Source organism: Helicoverpa armigera, chromosome 27 (assembly GCF_030705265.1).
Source record: "Helicoverpa armigera isolate CAAS_96S chromosome 27, ASM3070526v1, whole genome shotgun sequence".
Classification (NCBI taxonomy): Eukaryota; Metazoa; Arthropoda; class Insecta; order Lepidoptera; family Noctuidae; genus Helicoverpa; species Helicoverpa armigera.
Window position 1 is genome coordinate 5,419,045 of NC_087146.1, and position 19,738 is coordinate 5,438,782.

At 41.5% G+C, this 19,738-nt stretch overlaps 2 protein-coding genes across 2 annotated transcripts in view; both read left to right on the plus strand.

The window, feature by feature from the left end:
- Rhea (rhea) overlaps positions 1-19,738 on the plus strand; it is a 133,247-nt gene that overhangs the window by 98,656 nt on the left and 14,853 nt on the right. The window contains exons 45-54 of the mRNA XM_064042082.1: positions 138-268; positions 948-1,080; positions 3,210-3,333; positions 3,875-4,039; positions 4,643-4,833; positions 6,148-7,890; positions 10,635-10,751; positions 11,213-11,398; positions 13,468-13,675; positions 16,789-16,919. Of these exons, the coding sequence (XP_063898152.1) occupies positions 138-268; positions 948-1,080; positions 3,210-3,333; positions 3,875-4,039; positions 4,643-4,833; positions 6,148-7,890; positions 10,635-10,751; positions 11,213-11,398; positions 13,468-13,675; positions 16,789-16,919 (3,129 nt within the window). The remainder of the gene's footprint in view (positions 1-137; positions 269-947; positions 1,081-3,209; positions 3,334-3,874; positions 4,040-4,642; positions 4,834-6,147; positions 7,891-10,634; positions 10,752-11,212; positions 11,399-13,467; positions 13,676-16,788; positions 16,920-19,738) is intronic.
- The window catches only part of LOC110369644 (fibrohexamerin), a 47,521-nt gene that overhangs the window by 7,383 nt on the left and 20,400 nt on the right, over positions 1-19,738 (plus strand). The window lies entirely within an intron of this gene.

Here is a 19,738-nt window from a genome sequence, read left to right on the forward strand (position 1 = left end):
AATTGTACGTTCAAAATTCAATAAAAAAATTATTGCTATTTGATATCAAGAAGCATGTTTATGCCAGTCTTTAGAAGCTTGTTACCCTACTTCAAATAACTAAACTTTTGTACATAACTACATTTCCTCTCCCTCAGACGGCGAAGTCAGCGACGGACGCGAGCCGTCTGGTGCAGCTCGGCAACGAGATGTGCCAGAAGTACGAGCAACTCGCGCAGGACAGCGTCGGAGCGTCCGCCACCACGCCCAACTCCGATGTCGCTAATAGGTATGTTAGATTTACTATACAAGCTGTTCTTCAAGGTTTTGTACTTGTCCCGGGAGAATTAATCATATTAAAAAATAAAAATCGTTTATTTAAAGTATGCTGACAAAGCAGCACTTTTTGAACGTCAGAATTACATGAGACAGCAAAACGCCCACCCTTCACCACTTCCTATCTGGTGTTATTACTGGGAAGAAATAGCGCAACGAACTTTCTCAATCTGATCTGCCGAGCCTTTTGTCAACTATGTTGGGATCGGCTTCCAGTCTAACCACATGCAGCTGAGTACCAGTGTGCCACATGGAGCGACTGCTTATCTGACCTCCTCAACCCAGTTACCCGGGCAACCCAATACGGCTTAGCTAAGCCTGGTTGTCACGCTTTTTGGCTTTTCACTGCCCGTAGCGACTGCCAAAGATGTTCAAATGAAATGCCCAATAATTTAGCGTGTCTTCGCGGACTCTCGTCATGACAAGACAGTTACCCATCCACGGATAGAATGTTGCTTAACCAGAACGCTCGGTTACTCACGACGACTCTTTTTTTCTCTTCTCCTCTTTCTAATTTACAATATGCCTTCTTTTGTCATTATCGACGTCCGAAAATGCTTTTTTTCTTCAACTATGTTTTAGTACATGTTTTTGAATTTAAGTTTAACACACATATGTTCTGTTGTCCCCAGGATCCGCGTAGCAGTAGTAGAACTAGGCGAGGGTGCCGCTGAACTGATAAAGGCGGGCGGCCACTGTCGCCTCTCCGCCGTGCCCACCAACCAGCGGGCTGTGGCCGACAGCGCCAAGATTGTTAACGAGAAGGTAAGGGGTACATCATCATCTTTGCAGGATTTATCCAAAGGAATAGTGGTTAAAAACAAAATTAATTTAACTTTCTATTAAAGTTAAAACTGCAGCCGTTTTGACACTTGCACTGATGGCTAACAAGGTATATACGAGACCGACCATGTCGGTCGCAACGTTCGTAAACGAATTGTGTTCCTGGTGACATTAGATAGGCTTTAAATATATGTTAGGTGGGGGAATATATAGAAGAAGGTAAAGAAATAAATATAGTAAAACATCTCTCACGGTTTCTCCCTTTCTGATTCTCGTACACCTATATTATATAGCGTATACTATATCACCCGGGACCCGGGCGTCGTATAGTCTCCAACACTGAAAGAATTTTTCAAATCAGCTTATTAATTTCGGAGCCTTTAAGACACAAACTAAATCTGTTTCCTCTTTATTATACACTCAGCGGCACGGAATTTGGCCCAAACAAACACAAGTAGATATCAGCCCAGATAGCTGTTGTAAATTCTAATTTCATATGACATATTGTCTGTCCTTTCGTATTCGTTAATTAAAATACAGAAAAATGTGTGTCTGTTTAACTTTTATAACACTAGAAGCAGATTCCGTTGTTGGAACACAAAGCAGAAAGTTAAGTTTAAATTCAGATAGAAATTGCCGAAGTACTAAGCACGTTCCAAAAAAAATTAATGGTTATGATCGTTTTTTGTTTCTCTTTTTTCACAATTTGATCTGAAAATTACCCTTACTGCAGCTCAAGTTGCTCAAGCAGTGTTGCTAAGACGTCAAGGGCATACGCAGTGGAAGATGGTTGAAACTTTAAGTGCACCGCGTATAAGTGAAAGATATGCATAGAAAATGCATGACCAGACTGGCCTTTACACAAGAAGACCAGAAAGTGGGGTGTAAGGTGTTCGTCAGCGCACGACGACCGATTTATCGTACGTGTAATAATGAAAAATCGGTTTCTCACTGCGTTAGAGATACGCCAGCCTTTGCAAACAGCAAGAGAAGTCAACATCCGTAAGTGCACAATAAGAAAAAGGATAGAGGAACGGGATGTGCGTGCTCGAAGACCAACTCGAGGCCCGGAACTCCTCCCGCACCATCGCGTAGCCAGACTTAGGTTTGCAAGAGAACATGCAAATTGGACGCATGACTAATGGAGTAAATTTTATGGACCGATGAATGCAGAGTCGTTCTAAGAGCTCCAGACGGCCGTGAACGTGGATGGGGAAAGCGCGGACAATGGTTTCTTCCCACCACTACCAAACAAACAGTCGGTTTTCATGGTGGGTCCATCTTGGTTTGTCGAGGCAGAAGTTCAGAAGCCCGTACTGAATTATTGGATGTCGAAAGTCGTCTGACAACAGTGCGGTATATTGAAGAGATCCTTCTAAATCATGTTTTACCCTGTCAGGGATTCATAGAAAGTGAAGAATTTCGTATAATGCAGGACCATGCTCGACCTCACACAGCTCTTTGAGAAACCGATTACTTGTTCGAGGTCGGTATTCAAAAATTGGACTGGCCTGCAAGAAACCCAGCCATGAATCATGTAGAACATGTCTGGAACATGCTTAAAAGACAGGTCCAAGCAAGTCGTAACCCACCACGGACTTTCAGTGAACTGAAAACCGCGCTGGTAGCTGCCTGGGAGGAGATCTCCCAGGTGGAGATAAAAAACATCATCCAGAGCATGCCAGATCGTATGCAAGCATTCATCAGATCAAGAGGAAGAAACATCCATTATTAAAATTCAATAACTTTCTGTTTTGTTAAAGATGTTGAATTTAAAAGTGTATGGTGATTATTGCGATAAAGGACTCTGTTTTCTAACTCAATTAAACTTAATGAAAATCCTCATAATTCTGTTGTCTGTTAGTCATTTTCTATTGGAAAATGAGTAAATTAAACAATTTTAAAATAAAAATTCAGATTTTTCATTTAAATAATGGTTATAAGGCCAAAATGTGCTTGGGCCAGATTCCGTGCCGCTGAGTGTATTAGTGTAGGTTTATACATATACTTCATAAGTCACTATCCCACGCGAACTGAGTCGCGGGCAAAAGCTAGTAATAAATATAATCAAAGACATTCTTTGATACTAATTTTATTTTATTCTTCCCCAGGTGATAGCAGTACTAAGCGCTTTACAAGCTGGGTCGAGAGGAACTCAGGCGTGCATCGACGCGGCGGCTACCATCGCTGCCATTATTGGCGATCTGGATACTACCATACTGTTCGCTAGTGCTGGTATGTACTTACTATACACTATAGAACGTGTACCTTATATGCGCAAAACCTCAGACACCTGAAAAGATTTTTAATTTCATTGATTGATTGATTGATTTCAATTCTTAGAGAAAACTAGTCAGCCTTCTACTAAAGTTTAAATTCTACTGGCAATTCTGATCATTTCTTGTCTTTGATGATGCGGCGACGCAACGCTTTGGTAATATTTTAAGTTGAACGAGCAATAATTTTAAAGCAGTATTTAAAAAAATAATTACCTTCATATATTAGAAAGTAGTTTAATAGGTAACTACTGCTAGAGAAACTACTCGGCGAACCCGGCAAAGTAGGTAACCTAACTCCTGTTAAAAATGGTTGTCAGCCTTTCTGTCTTCTGACTACCCGAATGACTGCCGAAATGTTAAAATGACAGTCGAGACACGCCAATTTAACGTGCCTTCCGAAACATGGAAGAACTAGCTATTGTAATATTGTCACTCATCCACGGAGCGACCGTGCATTTTTTTATATAACATCTAAATAAATAAATCTCTCCCCACAGGAACACTCCACTCCGAGAAAGAAACAGACACATTCTCCGACCACCGCGAGAATATCCTCAAGACTGCTAAAACCCTGGTGGAAGACACCAAGACCCTGGTCGGAGGAGCAGCCGGCACTCAGGAACAGCTCGCTGCAGCCGCTCAGAGTGCTGTTAGCACTATTGGTAAGTTACTGGTCCTGTCAAATAACTTTGCGGGTGTGACGTTAGCTGTTAAGCTCTGTGTATGCGCAATGAAAATTTACATATACTTAACACTATTATAATAATTATTATATACACTTAATAAAAATATTTAAAAAATGTAAAAAGAAAATGACAAAAAAAAAAACACAAAATAAATGGGCAAGAAAAGTTAGTTGCACGGCCTGCTTCTAGTAGAAAACTACCATATTAGTAAAGCAGTCAATTAAGATATCTATAACGAATTGAAAAAAACAACATCTTGGTTCTATCGTGTGATTAGTTGAGATATTATTATGTACTTATTAACAGTCATTATACACTACCTAGCATATCAGAGTTTATGCTGTTACATTAAGTACTGCTACCCTCTATGTTATTAATATAACATTTTTTTGTATAAAACAAAGTCGCTGCCCACTTTCTATCCATAGTCCATATGTATGCACTGATTTTAAAAACAACTTATCATTACAATACGACTTTTTTTAATAGACAGAGTTATTCAAGAAAAAGATTTTAAGCAAATAATACGGAGCTGTTAATTTTAATACAACAGTCTTCATCCCCATTTTCTCCCGACAGTGCAACTATGTGAAGTAGTAAAACTGGGAGCCATGTCTCTCGGTTCCGGAGCCCCGGAGCCCCAAGTCCTGCTCCTCAACGCGGCCCGAGACGTGGCCGCAGCCCTACGAGACCTTGCTGCAGCCACTACAGCTGCAAGTGGCAAGCATGTGGCTTCCCCTGATATGCATCGGCTGAAACATGCTGCTAAGGTAAGATTACATATACATATTTACACGTAAATACATCCAAAGTCAAAGCGAAACACGTTTATCGAAAGTACGCTAGTTTATTTAGCACTTTTTGACATCTCTTAGTTAAGTAGGCAAAATTATCTGTAGAAGATAGATAGGTAAAGCAGAAAACATTTCGAGGAAACCTGGACTTTTTTTTAATCTAAAATCACTGACCCGTTCATTCCTTCTCTGCATGAGAAGAGGCCTATGCCCTGCAGTGACACAAAAAAGTATTACATAACTCAATTTCGCTCAAAAATGCATCTACGTATGGATTCCAAAAAAACTCATTTTGTGTATGCATTTTCTGCCGTGCCGTGTAGGCAAATAAACTTTTTTAAGGCATTAATAATGAAATATTTAGCCTATAAATATTTCGTCTATCATTTTATATTTAGTGTAGTACAGATTCTTGTAAATATTACTTTCATTATTTCTTTCACAATATATTGAGTGTAAATAAACATTTTGTCACATAATGTATCAATATACCACGATACATGTCAAAGGAAAATAGATAAAAACTCTACAAAAGATCAATCTTATTTCCATACTTTTGTGTTTCTTTTTTTCTTTAATTTTTAACACAGATTTCTAATAACTTTACTCAGTATAAAAACACATGTTTTTCGTAGTATTAATACAGTAATATGAAAATAGCGATGCACTAGAGGGTACACTTATCGATAGAGTTAAGCAATGGTGCATCACTATTTCTTATGTATAAACTCTTATATACTTAGTTTTATTAATAAACACGGATTAAAGTTACACCTCTGAAATAACATAAGAATATCATTTTCATAGGATTTAACTTTGAATACGGCAAAACATTGCACACTTAAGGCTAGATTTTTCAATCCCCAGGTAAACTTTAAACTGTAGAATGTATTTGACGTTTTGACAGATTTTGTGTAGAAAATGTCAAACCGCCATATTTATTCTTCAGATAGAAGTTACGTGATGATTGAAAATTCGACCCTTAGTATAATAATACCTCTAAGATCGTTACTGTGAGTTGCGCAAAGATCCATTAAAGTTAAAGCTTCTTTAAATCTATTGCTGACTCTTTCTTTGTCAACGAGATAAAAAGTGTTAGCAAAAGATTCAATTAAGCTTGAATTTTAATGGACTTTTCTGCAACTGATTGTTTGTCGATAGTTTAACAATTTAATAACTTTAATCCGTGTTTATTATTATTAATAGCAGGGTACATAAACTCCATAACATTGTGTTGTCCGGGCGTACATGTTGTGTTGTCAATATTGGACTGAGCAGTATTTTCTCTAGCGGCTGTCGGACACCACCCGTCGCTGGAGTCTCCCTCTCAAAGCCAGCACCGTCCCCCGCCCCAACCGACGCTCTCTCTTGCGCAGCGACTATAACTCGGCAGACTCGGAAACCGACATCTTTCAATCAGACCAGGAAGATGAGCTGGTCAAACTCCTAGACTACTCCAGTCAAGACGACGATGTCTCCCCAACTATATTCCACGATAATTGCGAGGAAATCATCACTTATATAGAAAATTTGATGACTATACCACCTGTTAGGAGTCTCAAAAATGATGATTTAAATGAAAGATATAATTTGGCGGCCAAAAATAGCTTGCTCGATATGGATTGGAGGGTGTTGAAGTACGGAGAGAATATACTTCTAGGGGAGACAAAAAAGCTAGCAGATTTAGCCAAAGATATCGGTGATAAAGTCGAAAATAAACGTAAGATAGACATGATACAGAGATTGAAGGCTAACCATGACTTAGATTCGGAAATGAAGCGACTGTCAGCAGTCATTGAAAACTTGGATGAAGTAGAAATTATTACACGCACTGAAGTTAAAGAAACTGTGGTTAAAAATGAGCCAAAACCAGATGATGTTAAACTAACAAGCCCAGTATTTAGAATCAAAAAGATCCGACCAGTAAGCTTAGACATTCAAACTTCACCAGAGACTAAAGATACACTTAAACAAATACTAAGTCCAGAAGAAAAACAAAAAGACGAATCTATGGAAATCATAGTCAATCCTGAAGTTAAAACAAAACCTGTGACGAAAGATGTGACGGATGTCAATACGATGACCAAAAAGGTCAGAATGGAATTTTGGAAAATGTTCAAAGATGACACTGAGTGGTGGAAAGCGTTGGCTAAGAGAAATCTAGACAAAATGGAGGAGGCTAGGCGAGATCTAGAAAGATTCAGTGGCCACGAGCTTGTCTTAGGAGAATTTCAAACACAGATTGATAAATTTGAAAATGAGAAACACACGTTACAGAATTTCATTGAAGAAGTTGATAAATCTAAGGCAGTCAACCAAGATTTGGAATATAATAAGAAATACGAAGACATGGTTTTAAAATTAATAGAATTCGCCAAAAAAGACTTTATTTACAAAGGCTTTGATCCTCTTATTGAACAGCTCAAAGCTCTGTCTAATATAAAAATTGATCGCAGGAAAAAAGTGGAAATTCAAGAGATACTAAACATTTATTCTCAGATAGACACAAGCAAATATACGTATGAAGAACTTTGTCTACTCGAAAGATATTACAAAGACATTATAAGAAAATACAAAAAAGATACGAGAGATAAAGAAAATATACCGGAAAATAGAAACGTATATTGCACAAATAGTTTACATAGAAACATAAACCGTCAGACTAAAATAACATTTAACACAGACACTATGAAAAGTACTAGATCAAACCCGGAAAAGTATCAAAATACCCCTGAAATTTTCGACCTAACTCGAACATACCCCTTAGAATATTACGCAAACAATTGGTGGCGAATATACGAAAGTATATTAAAAAGTCGGGAACAACAATTCGGCTCAATAGACAACTGGTGGAATGTCTACGAAAGGATACTGAACAAGACCGATTCTGAAAACTTCAATCATTCATTCTTTCGTTCCCATTCACGTTCAAGACCGAGTTCTCGCATGGAGGAACAACTAAGGATGCTTGATGAGATAAAACATGATCAGTTTAAGGAAACCGAGGCTGTGACTACGAAGGACGATGAATCGGTCAGAATTTAATGTTACGCACGCCTTGATCGAGCATGGTGTGGTCAGCTTTCCATGGTTAAAAGTCATTGTCGTTTGGCGGTCGGTTTTGCACTGTTCCTCTATATTTGCACGCTCATGTAAAGCTTTTTATATTGTGTTCTTGGTCTTACTTTAGGTCACAAAATATGGACACACTCAGAGACATTTAATGGTTACTTAAGCCGTTCCTTAGTGCAGAATTCTATGAGAACCTGTCACTAAGGAGTGACTTAAGTAATCATGAAATGTCTCTGAGTGCGGGGGTTAATCATTTAATCAAATTAGCCTGAATATCAGCACTTTATGAACATCAAAAAGTACATAAATAGTATAGAGAGAGATAGGTTAAGCTCGCATTTGGACATAAACTGCCTCTGTTTAATTGTTAAATGTGTAATAAAGAATTATAGTAAAGACAGTCCCCAAAAAGCCTTTCACCACATCTTACGTGATATTGCTGGGAAGAAGTGGCGTTACAAATTCACCAGCATCTTTTGGGAAGTGGGTTAAAAAACAATTTACATTGATCGAAGATTTTAGTCACTGCGTATTAAAGAGGTAGTTTATGTAATTTTTTGTGGGAAATCTTATTTTTTACAGAAAAAGAACTTTTTTTTTTCAATGTTGCTAGCAAATTTTATTTTTCCAAATTCTTGAAATTATTTGAGATACTTTTTAAAGCCTAGTTCTGTAATAATTTACATGAAGTTTAGCTTAGAGGATAATACTATTATCCGGGAATAAAGTTATTGATAGGAGAACCAAATGTATGCAAGAACCGACCGCCATTAACTAACTTGCTTCAGTCATCTATCATTGTGAAACGTTTTATCGAAATGTGTTTAGTTTTCTGTCTGTGTGGCATGCGAATGTCGTGGCCACTTGCTTGAATTATAATTCTGTTTTTCAAAAAATAGAAAATAACCGATTTCAATTTTATTTTGGACTTTCGAGTTCAAAAGACACAGAAATTGGATCATATTCGGCAATGTTTGATACAAAAAATCTCACGAACTTATCATTTTTGAAGTCGGTTACAAACAATTTTCTTTCAGAGTGAGAACTTATTGTTTTGTTAAAACATTTAATTTTAGAAATAATTGCAGTGTGTTTAGTTTATAAAGAACTAAATACTAAGGTAGTAAAAATAATGTCTTTTAATTTTAGAAATAATATAGTTAGTAGTTACTAAGTTTCAGCTTATAGACACAAATAAGTATCGATATTTTTATCGATACTTTGATTCTATATTTAGTCGATTTTTCTATAGATGTTCCTGTCATTATTTCTAGTTGTTTGTTTAGTCGTTTTTACCCGTTTACCAAGAAGATTTACCACAGTATTCCCACATCAATCACCATGGTTGTTCTAAACACATTTCTCAGTCAACTCATGACCATATCATTGCTCGGTTCAAGAGCTTTATCATACGTCAATAACAACACCAAAAGCTTTCATCAACCAGCCAGCTTCTCGGTCCAATATTGACAGACAACTGACTATGGTGCGGTCGGCGTAACGCTGTGTAAAGTACGCACGCGAAAAATGAGTGGGCGAACTAAAATTTTTGCTGCATAAGCTATGTTTTTGAGGGCTTAGCACGAAGAGGGATGGTTTCGTTGTGTAAGCGATTTTTTTTTTTAATGTATATCACTAATGACTCTTTAAATAAATAAGGAAGAATATAGTCAGACAGCGTAGGACTTCCACCAACAAGGTGGACAGACGACCTTATAAAGGTGCATGAAGACGCTGGATGCAGGTCGCTTCCAACAGGTATCTGTAGAGATCTAAGGGGGAGGCCTATGTTCAGCAGTGGACGTCCTATGGCTGAGATGATGATAGTCAAACATATGGTTTATTTGTTTATATTAGAATTTTCAACGTCATTTTAGTCTTAGTTTGATTTATAAGTAATTCAAAATCGCTTGCACTAACGTTACATACTATAAAATTCCATACATGCTATGCCCTGCAATTCGGCAGCGTACTTCCAGCGACTCATTTTTAGCGGCGTCAATTACGCTGTTGCTACCCTACCTCACCTTGTATAAGTTATATATGTATTTTAAAGTTTATTTCTATATATTTATGGTGTTTATTGAAAGCCTATGGGTTTCCCGCTATGGCATGGTGCTTTTGTCGTTTCGCAGGGTTTCTCATACATATATTGTATTTTTTTTTTTCTCTAAAATAAATACCTAATTCTAGTTGGCAACCCAAAGCTTTGAAATCATTGTTTTTAGTTTTAATAATATAACATTGTTGTTCTTAATATTCAGATAAGATTATTATGTTGTTGGGTAAGGTGGTTTTCTGATTATATGTCACTTTTTCAATCTGCAATTTTCACACGACTTTTGACACTTTCAAGATTATCGTAGACACATAATAGGCAATTTATTTTTACCACTAACTTCTTTCTTCCTAATTGGTTAACCAAATCAAAATTACTATTTCCTTTCCTCTAAAATAAAACATAATAGTTTACTCGCACTACTTATTTTCTTTACAACAACAAAAAATACCGGTAACAAGCATACATATGAGAAATATTCTTTATATTTGCGTTTTTTGTAACTTCCATGTAAATAATAAATAAAAATAAAATTGAGAACCTCCTTTTCGAAACATCAGTCAAAAAAAAACAATTTCCGATCAGAAAACCCACCATTCCCAACAACCACGTTATCAGACACAAACTGACGTTCCGTTCCACGCAGGTGATGGTGACGAACGTGACTTCACTGCTGAAGACCGTGAAGGCGGTGGAGGATGAGCATACGAGAGGCACCAGGGCTCTGGAGTCTACTATCGAAGCTATTTCTCAGGAGATTGAGGTATGTACCTTTCTTAAGCAAAGTTTTGAAGATCTGTCTAGCCTTTTTCAACTTTGTTGTGGTCGGCTTCCACCGTCTTATCAGATGCCGCTGAGTCCATCCTCCATCCTCCGAGCCTTTTGCCCAATTATGTTGGAGTCGGCTTCCAGTCTAACTGGATGCAGCTGAGTACCAGTGTTTTACAAGGAGTGACTGCCTATCTGATCTCTTCTACCCAGTTACACGGGCAACCAGATACCCCATTTTTTATGGGAACTCATCAAATGACTCCTTCTACTGTGGGTTAGCAGCGTGAGGGAGTGTCAGACTGTTACGGACTAAAACCCATCTTGTTCCTTCTTAAGCCTTTTATGTATCGGGGCCACGGTTACTCTTCGAACAATACCGCAGTCCCGGCAGGCCTTGGCCTTGGTTACCCGATACCCCTTGGTTAAACTGTTGTTTGTATGTTTCTCCCACAGGTGCTCATGTCACCAACACCACCGAAGACCACAGCAACCCCAGAGGAGCTGATCCGCTGCACGCGACAGATGACAGTAGCCACCGCCCGCGCCGTGTCTGCTGGCAATGCGAACAAGCAGGACCAGCTCACCGCCGCCGCCAACCTGGGCCGCAAGACTGTCGTAGACCTGCTCGTCATCTGTAAGGTGAGGATCATCAGCCTGTTCCCAAGTGTAGCGACGCCAGAGCTGATCAGCACGCGACTAGCAGGACCAGCTCACCGCCGCCGCCAACCTGGGCCGCAAGACTGTCGTAGACCTGCTCGTCATCTGTAAGGTGAGGATCATCAGCCTGTTCCCAAGTGTAGCGACGCCAGAGCTGATCAGCACGCGACTAGCAGGACCAGCTCACCGCCGCCGCCAACCTGGGCCGCAAGACTGTCGTAGACCTGCTCGTCATCTGTAAGGTGAGGATCATCAGCCTGTTCCCAAGTGTAGCGACGCCAGAGCTGATCAGCACGCGACTAGCAGGACCAGCTCACCGCCGCCGCCAACCTGGGCCGCAAGACTGTCGTAGACCTGCTCGTCATCTGTAAGGTGAGGATCATCAGCCTGTTCCCAAGTGTAGCGACGCCAGAGCTGATCAGCACGCGACTAGCAGGACCAGCTCACCGCCGCCGCCAACCTGGGCCGCAAGACTGTCGTAGACCTGCTCGTCATCTGTAAGGTGAGGATCATCAGCCTGTTCCCAAGTGTAGCGACGCCAGAGCTGATCAGCACGCGACTAGCAGGACCAGCTCACCGCCGCCGCCAACCTGGGCCGCAAGACTGTCGTAGACCTGCTCGTCATCTGTAAGGTGAGGATCATCAGCCTGTTCCCAAGTGTAGCGACGCCAGAGCTGATCAGCACGCGACTAGCAGGACCAGCTCACCGCCGCCGCCAACCTGGGCCGCAAGACTGTCGTAGACCTGCTCGTCATCTGTAAGGTGAGGATCATCAGCCTGTTCCCAAGTGTAGCGACGCCAGAGCTGATCAGCACGCGACTAGCAGGACCAGCTCACCGCCGCCGCCAACCTGGGCCGCAAGACTGTCGTAGACCTGCTCGTCATCTGTAAGGTGAGGATCATCAGCCTGTTCCCAAGTGTAGCGACGCCAGAGCTGATCAGCACGCGACTAGCAGGACCAGCTCACCGCCGCCGCCAACCTGGGCCGCAAGACTGTCGTAGACCTGCTCGTCATCTGTAAGGTGAGGATCATCAGCCTGTTCCCAAGTGTAGCGACGCCAGAGCTGATCAGCACGCGACTAGCAGGACCAGCTCACCGCCGCCGCCAACCTGGGCCGCAAGACTGTCGTAGACCTGCTCGTCATCTGTAAGGTGAGGATCATCAGCCTGTTCCCAAGTGTAGCGACGCCAGAGCTGATCAGCACGCGACTAGCAGGACCAGCTCACCGCCGCCGCCAACCTGGGCCGCAAGACTGTCGTAGACCTGCTCGTCATCTGTAAGGTGAGGATCATCAGCCTGTTCCCAAGTGTAGCGACGCCAGAGCTGATCAGCACGCGACTAGCAGGACCAGCTCACCGCCGCCGCCAACCTGGGCCGCAAGACTGTCGTAGACCTGCTCGTCATCTGTAAGGTGAGGATCATCAGCCTGTTCCCAAGTGTAGCGACGCCAGAGCTGATCAGCACGCGACTAGCAGGACCAGCTCACCGCCGCCGCCAACCTGGGCCGCAAGACTGTCGTAGACCTGCTCGTCATCTGTAAGGTGAGGATCATCAGCCTGTTCCCAAGTGTAGCGACGCCAGAGCTGATCCGCTGCACGCGACAGATGAAATCTTTCCTTTATCCGTATAAAAAATACAGCCAATATAAAAGAAATCTGATTTGTGTTTAACATTATGTTTTTCATCCCACCATCTCATTTTTTAATTTTCAGCAGAGTTTTAGAATAAATCAATAGGTACTCCTTTTTAATTTGATTTCGATGAGATCCCGACTTATTTAGTAATTTCCTCGATGGGGTGGGAAGAAAAGTTACATTTTGCACTCGAACGCAAAGTTTTTTCACCTTGTACTCTTTTGATTCCGTCGCTATCGCTCAGAATTTTAATATTCGAAACATCCGCTGCGCTCGTGTTTCAATTTTAGAATCCTTCGCTTGCTCGGTCTAAAATTGAGCCCGCGGTTAAAAAGCAACTTTGCACTCTTGTATATCTGTTATGACGCTTACTGTCTAAGATGTAGATTATATATTTTATTTTCTTCCTTACCCAGGGAGCAGCCTACTCAGCCGAGTCCTCAGAACTGCAAACCCGAACACTAGAATGTGGTCGCTCCGCCGCTACGGCGTACCGCGCGTTACTGTCGGGCGTGCTGGCGGCGTGTGCGGGCGACGCGGCGGCGAGGCAACTGTTGCCGCAACTGTCGCGCCACGTGGCGCAGACCACGGCCGACATCATCGCCACCGCTGATCTGCTTAAAGGTAGGACTTTGACAACTGTATTGGTCGGTTTTCAAGCTAAATGTAGGTATTTTAACCGACTTCCAAAAAAAGTCTGTCAATGTAATAGCAGTCATTTTCAACCGACTTGTAAAAAAGGAGGAGTAACTAAAGGTAGGTCGAGAATTTTGACAGCAATGTTGAGGTCGGTTTTCAGTCTAACAGTCGGCATTTTTAGCCTACTTCGCAAAAAAGAGGTGTGCTATTGTCGCTACGGCTAAGCTACTTGTAGGTAGGTCGAGAATTTGGACAACTAAGTTGGGGTCGGTTTTCGCTTTTCAGTCTAACTAAAGGCATTTTTACCGACTTCCAAAAAAGGAGGACTGATTGGTATTTTTAACCGACTTGCCATAAGGCTGCGGTGACGTAGCTACTCCGGTAAGTGAGGTGCAGTGGTACGCTAGAATGTGGTCGCTCCGCCGCTACGGCGTACCGCGCGCTACTGTCGGGCGTGCTGGCGGCGTGTGCGGGCGACGCGGCGGCGAGGCAACTGTTGCCGCAACTGTCGCGCCACGTGGCGCAGACCACGGCCGACATCATCGCCACCGCTGATCTGCTTAAAGGTAGGACTTTGACAACTGTATTGGTCGGTTTTCAAGCTAAATGTAGGTATTTTAACCGACTTCCAAAAAAAGTCTGTCAATGTAATAGCAGTCATTTTCAACCGACTTGTAAAAAAGGAGGAGTAACTAAAGGTAGGTCGAGAATTTTGACAGCAATGTTGAGGTCGGTTTTCAGTCTAACAGTCGGCATTTTTAGCCTACTTCGCAAAAAAGAGGTGTGCTATTGTCGCTACGGCTAAGCTACTTGTAGGTAGGTCGAGAATTTGGACAACTAAGTTGGGGTCGGTTTTCGCTTTTCAGTCTAACTAAAGGCATTTTTACCGACTTCCAAAAAAGGAGGACTGATTGGTATTTTTAACCGACTTGCCATAAGGCTGCGGTGACGTAGCTACTCCGGTAAGTGAGGTGCAGTGGTACGCTAGAATGTGGTCGCTCCGCCGCTACGGCGTACCGCGCGCTACTGTCGGGCGTGCTGGCGGCGTGTGCGGGCGACGCGGCGGCGAGGCAACTGTTGCCGCAACTGTCGCGCCACGTGGCGCAGACCACGGCCGACATCATCGCCACCGCTGATCTGCTTAAAGGTGGGACTTTGTCAACTGTGTTGATTTTTAGGCTAAATGTAGGTTTTTTACCGACTTCCGAAGACCCTTAACAACTATGTTGGGTTTATCTGTCAATGTAACAGCGAGCATTTTTAACCGACGTCTGAAAAAAGAGGAGTAACTAAAGATAGGTCGAGAATTTTGACAGCTATGTTGAGGTCGGTTTTCTGTCTAATTGCGGTCATTTTTAGCCGACTTTGCAAAAAGAGGTGTGCTATTGTCGCTACGGCTAAGTTACTTATAGGTAGGTCGAGATTTTTAACCTACTTCCCGAAAAGGAGGTATATGTTATAGCTGCTGCTGAGTTGCTAATAGGTAGGTCAAGAATTTGGACAACGATGTTGGGAGCGGTTTTCAGTCTAACTAAAGGCATTTTTAACCGACTTCCCAAAATGGAGGAGCAGTGTTGTCGCTTTAGCTGACTTACTTGTAGGTAGGTCGAGATTTTTAACCGACTTGGCAAAAGGCTGCGGTGACGTAGCTACTCCGGTAAGTGAGGCGCAGTGGTACGCTAGAATGTGGTCGCTCCGCCGCTACGGCGTACCGCGCGCTACTGTCGGGCGTGCTGGCGGCGTGTGCGGGCGACGCGGCGGCGAGGCAACTGTTGCCGCAACTGTCGCGGCACGTGGCGCAGACCACGGCCGACATCATTGCCACTGCTGATCTGCTTAAAGGTAAGACAACTATGTTGGTTTTTAGGATAATTGCAGGTGTTTTTAGCCGACTTCAGAAATAGGAGGAGTAACTAAAAGTAGGTCGAGAATTTGGACAACTATGTTGGGATTTTTAACCGATGTTGTTGTTTCGGCTGATCATATGGGTAGGATTTTTGACAGCCACGTAGGTTTTCAGGCTAGCTACAGGCATTTTTAACCGACTTCCAAAATAGGAGGAGTAATTTTGTTGCGACAACTGAGCTACTCCTACGTAGGTCGAAAATTTTGACAGCTATGTTAAGGTCAGTTTTCAGTCTAATTGCGGGCATTTTTAACCGACTTTCCAAAAAAGGAGGAGTGGTTGGTATTTTTAACCGACTTCCCAAAAAGAAGGACTGGTTGGTATTATTAACCGACTTGCCATAAGGCTGCGGTGACGTAGCTACTCCGGTAAGTGAGGTGCAGTGGTACGCTAGAATGTGGTCGCTCCGCCGCTACGGCGTACCGCGCGCTACTGTCGGGCGTGCTGGCGGCGTGTGCGGGCGACGCGGCGGCGAGGCAACTGTTGCCGCAACTGTCGCGCCACGTGGCGCAGACCACGGCCGACATCATCGCCACCGCTGACCTGCTTAAAGGTACGACAAGACTGGATCTTGATTTTCAGGATATGTGCAGGTGTGTTTAGCCGAGTTCCGAAAAAAGAGGAGCGATGATATTGCGACGTCTGTAGCTACTTCAGGGAAGAAATATTGGTATCGTCTTCCAACCTAACTACAAGCGTTTTTAACCGAATTCCGAAAAGGAGGAGGTTGTTAATTGGTTCTGATACCACTGATGTTATCGCTACGGCTTGTCTGCTCAAAGGTACCACTTGACAACTATGTTGCTGGGTTTTTAGTGTAACCGCTGCAACTTACCAAACCTCCAATTTCTTGCACAGTTATGTGCCTGCAATTTTATCCCAGGAAAACTATATTATATTCTGTTATGTAAACTACTACTGCCGATTTGCGTCTGAAGAAGTAACATACCTACAAACTCACAAATTTGCTGCTCTTACCCGTAGTGTCACCTAACTATGGGCCCCTTTTGACCACTCCCGCTATGGTTGCAACGTGAGTTAGTAACAGACTCTTACTGACTAGAACCCATCATGTTCGTTCTTAAGCCCTTTATGTACCAGAGCCGCGGTAAATCTTTCGAACAATCCCGCAACCCGGACCCAGCTATGGGCCTCTTATGTCTAGTCCTGTCTAACCACATGAACCCCACAGGTTCCGACTGGGTGGACCCCGATGACCCCACAGTGATCGCCGAGAACGAGCTATTAGGAGCCGCCGCGTCTATCGATGCAGCTGCTAAGAAACTCGAGTCGCTCAGGCCTAGAAAGAGTGTTAAAGTTCAGGTTAGTTACTGTAGACTGTTAGTATTAAGAAAATGTGATGGTTTTGGGTTATTTTTGGAATGTTAAAGAGAGGTGTGGTTGAGAAAAGCCTCAATATTCAAATAGGGTTGTTAATACAAGGTGCTATAAAAATATCTACCACGGCTACAATGGGATACATTGTGTAATTTCCAAAAAAAAATAAGAACAGTTTGCAATATTAACATTGGCCCCAAACTAGGCGAACCTGTACCTTGAGCCTCTATATTGAGCATGATACGCCATCTTTTCACACAATAGAAATTGCATACAAGTTTGAAATTATTTATTCGGAAGAGATCATCTCGCATTCTAAATTTAACCATTCCGGTCGTCGCTATTGGTATCTACATACACAATACTTTATATTTTTAAGCACCTTATATGCTTAATACAGGCAACACACAATATAAGTCATTTTTGAGTTTAAACTGTAAATAACTATGGTCAAGACAACGTTACCCAACTGCCAAGATGGTGGATATGTTTTTTTTTTGTATGAAGTCTGTCTTGATTCTTTTAATTTCCTTTTGTAGCTTGAATGTTTAAAATCTGCCACTGTCATAAATTGTATTCAATTCATTTATTTTTGTAAGCTAACCCTAACTAACACACAAATCATCTGTATTCTATTTCATTTTTGTATCTGAGGGCACGGCAGTGCCCCAGCCAAGACTCGAGCAAAGCGGGCACGGCCGTACCATCTTTTCTCGAAGCGTTTCGCGGCTATTTCAGCCCTCTGTATCTTCCATATGAACAAAGCTAGGAGTTTAAGTTTTCGACGACCAAGAGTAAGTATTAGAACAAGCTCAGTCTCAAAATTACAAGACATTTGAATAAATAGTTTACGAGTTATGAGCGATCAAAGTTACACCATTTTGTCACTGACTCACTCACTGACCGATCATCAAAAGTCTAAGGTACTTCTAGCAAACTTAGAACCTTCAAATTTGGCACCAAGATAGGTTATTAGCTACATATAAAGGGAAAATTATAAAAACCTTAAAACTTAATAAAAAAATAGGTAACAAATTTATATTTGCGGTTTTTCAAGAACATTGTGTATGAATTTTGACTGCATTGATAACTTTGTTATTTATTTATGTACAAAATGTTACTATTTGTTTTATTGTTACGTAGTGTGGTGTATTGTTATTATGTACTAGCCGTTGTCACGCGGTTTCACCCGCATCCCGTGGTAACTACTGCCCGTACCGGGACAAAATATAGCCTATGTTACTCGTGGATAATGTAGCTTTCGAATGGTGAAAGAATTTTTAAAAACGGTCCAGTAGTTTTTGAGCCTATTCATTACAACCAAACAAACAAAGTTTTCCTCTTTATAATATTAGTAAAGATTAAATATACATACGTATGAATAAAAAAGCTAGGTTAAACTGAAATGAATAATGATAAAATCTTTCATATTAATGCAGTGCGATAAATACTGCATGCTCGCTCGATAGATGACGTTGTCCTGGTCTAAATCGCGCTATGGTTTCGTTACATAGCTTAGTATAAGTAGGACTTAAAAAAAAAAAAAAAATTCATCTACCTCTGAAATAAATCTCTTTTATTCTAAAAGATATTCGATTAAAAAATTCGACAATTTCGAAATTGTTTAGTTTACTTTAAAAAAATGTTGTTTACGTGCTACTTTAGGTCTACATATTTAGTTTGTTATATACTTAGAGAAGAAAGAGACCTACAAAAAATAAATTAGATCCCACCAAAAACATTAAATGTAAAAAAAAGCCAATCCTCTACGCAATTCCTCCACCGTAAAAAGTTTTGAGATCGCATAGAAGACAAGTCCTGTTCAACTTTATTTGTAATAATAAATCAATATTTTGTGACTATATCAATAGTTTTGTTCACATTACAATAATATTGTCTTGGCCATGAGCACAAGTTAAAAGTCGCTCCTTGAAATAATGTGTAAATACCATTGAATTGATAAATTCTATATGGACATAATTTTACGATTGGACTGATTATGGACTGATTGGAATTTGAGATCACCAAGTCGTGGTGGCCTAGTGGGTAAAGGACCAACCTCAAGTATGAGGGCGCGGGGTCGATCCCAGGTCAGGCAAGTACCAATGCAACTTTTCTAAGTTTGTATGTACTTTCTAAGTATATCTTAGACACCATTGACTGTGTTTCGGATGGCACGTTAAACTGTAGGTCCCGGCTGTCAGTGAACATCCTTGGCAGTCGTTACGGGTAGTCAGAAGCCAGAAAGTCTGACACCAGTCTAACCAAGGGGTATCGGGTTGCCCGGGTTACTGGGTTGAGGAGGTCAGATAGGCAGTCGCTTCTTGTAAAGCACTGGTACTCAGCTGAATCCGGTTAGACTGGAAGCCGACCCCAACGTGATTGGGAAAAGGCTCGGAGGATGATGATGGAATTTGAGATCACCATAGACTAAACATGCGCCATAGCACATGCAGTTCATTGATGTTGGATGATACTGACTGTCGGTCATTTAGTAACAATTGAATAAATTAAAAGTATTTAATTCTGCGATATTAAACTTCATGTTTGACTTTCACCTCTCCAAGATATGCTGTATTATATTTGTAGTTTATTGTGCTCATGGCCAAGTCAATATTATTGTAATGTGAACAAAACTATTGATATAGTCACAAAATATTGATTTATTATTACAAATAAAGTTGAACAGGACTTGTCTTCTATGCGATCTCAAAACTTTTTACGGTGGAGGAATTGCGTAGAGGATTGGCTTTTTTTTACATTTAATGTTTTTGGTGGGATTTGTATTATTTGTCTGTGTTTCC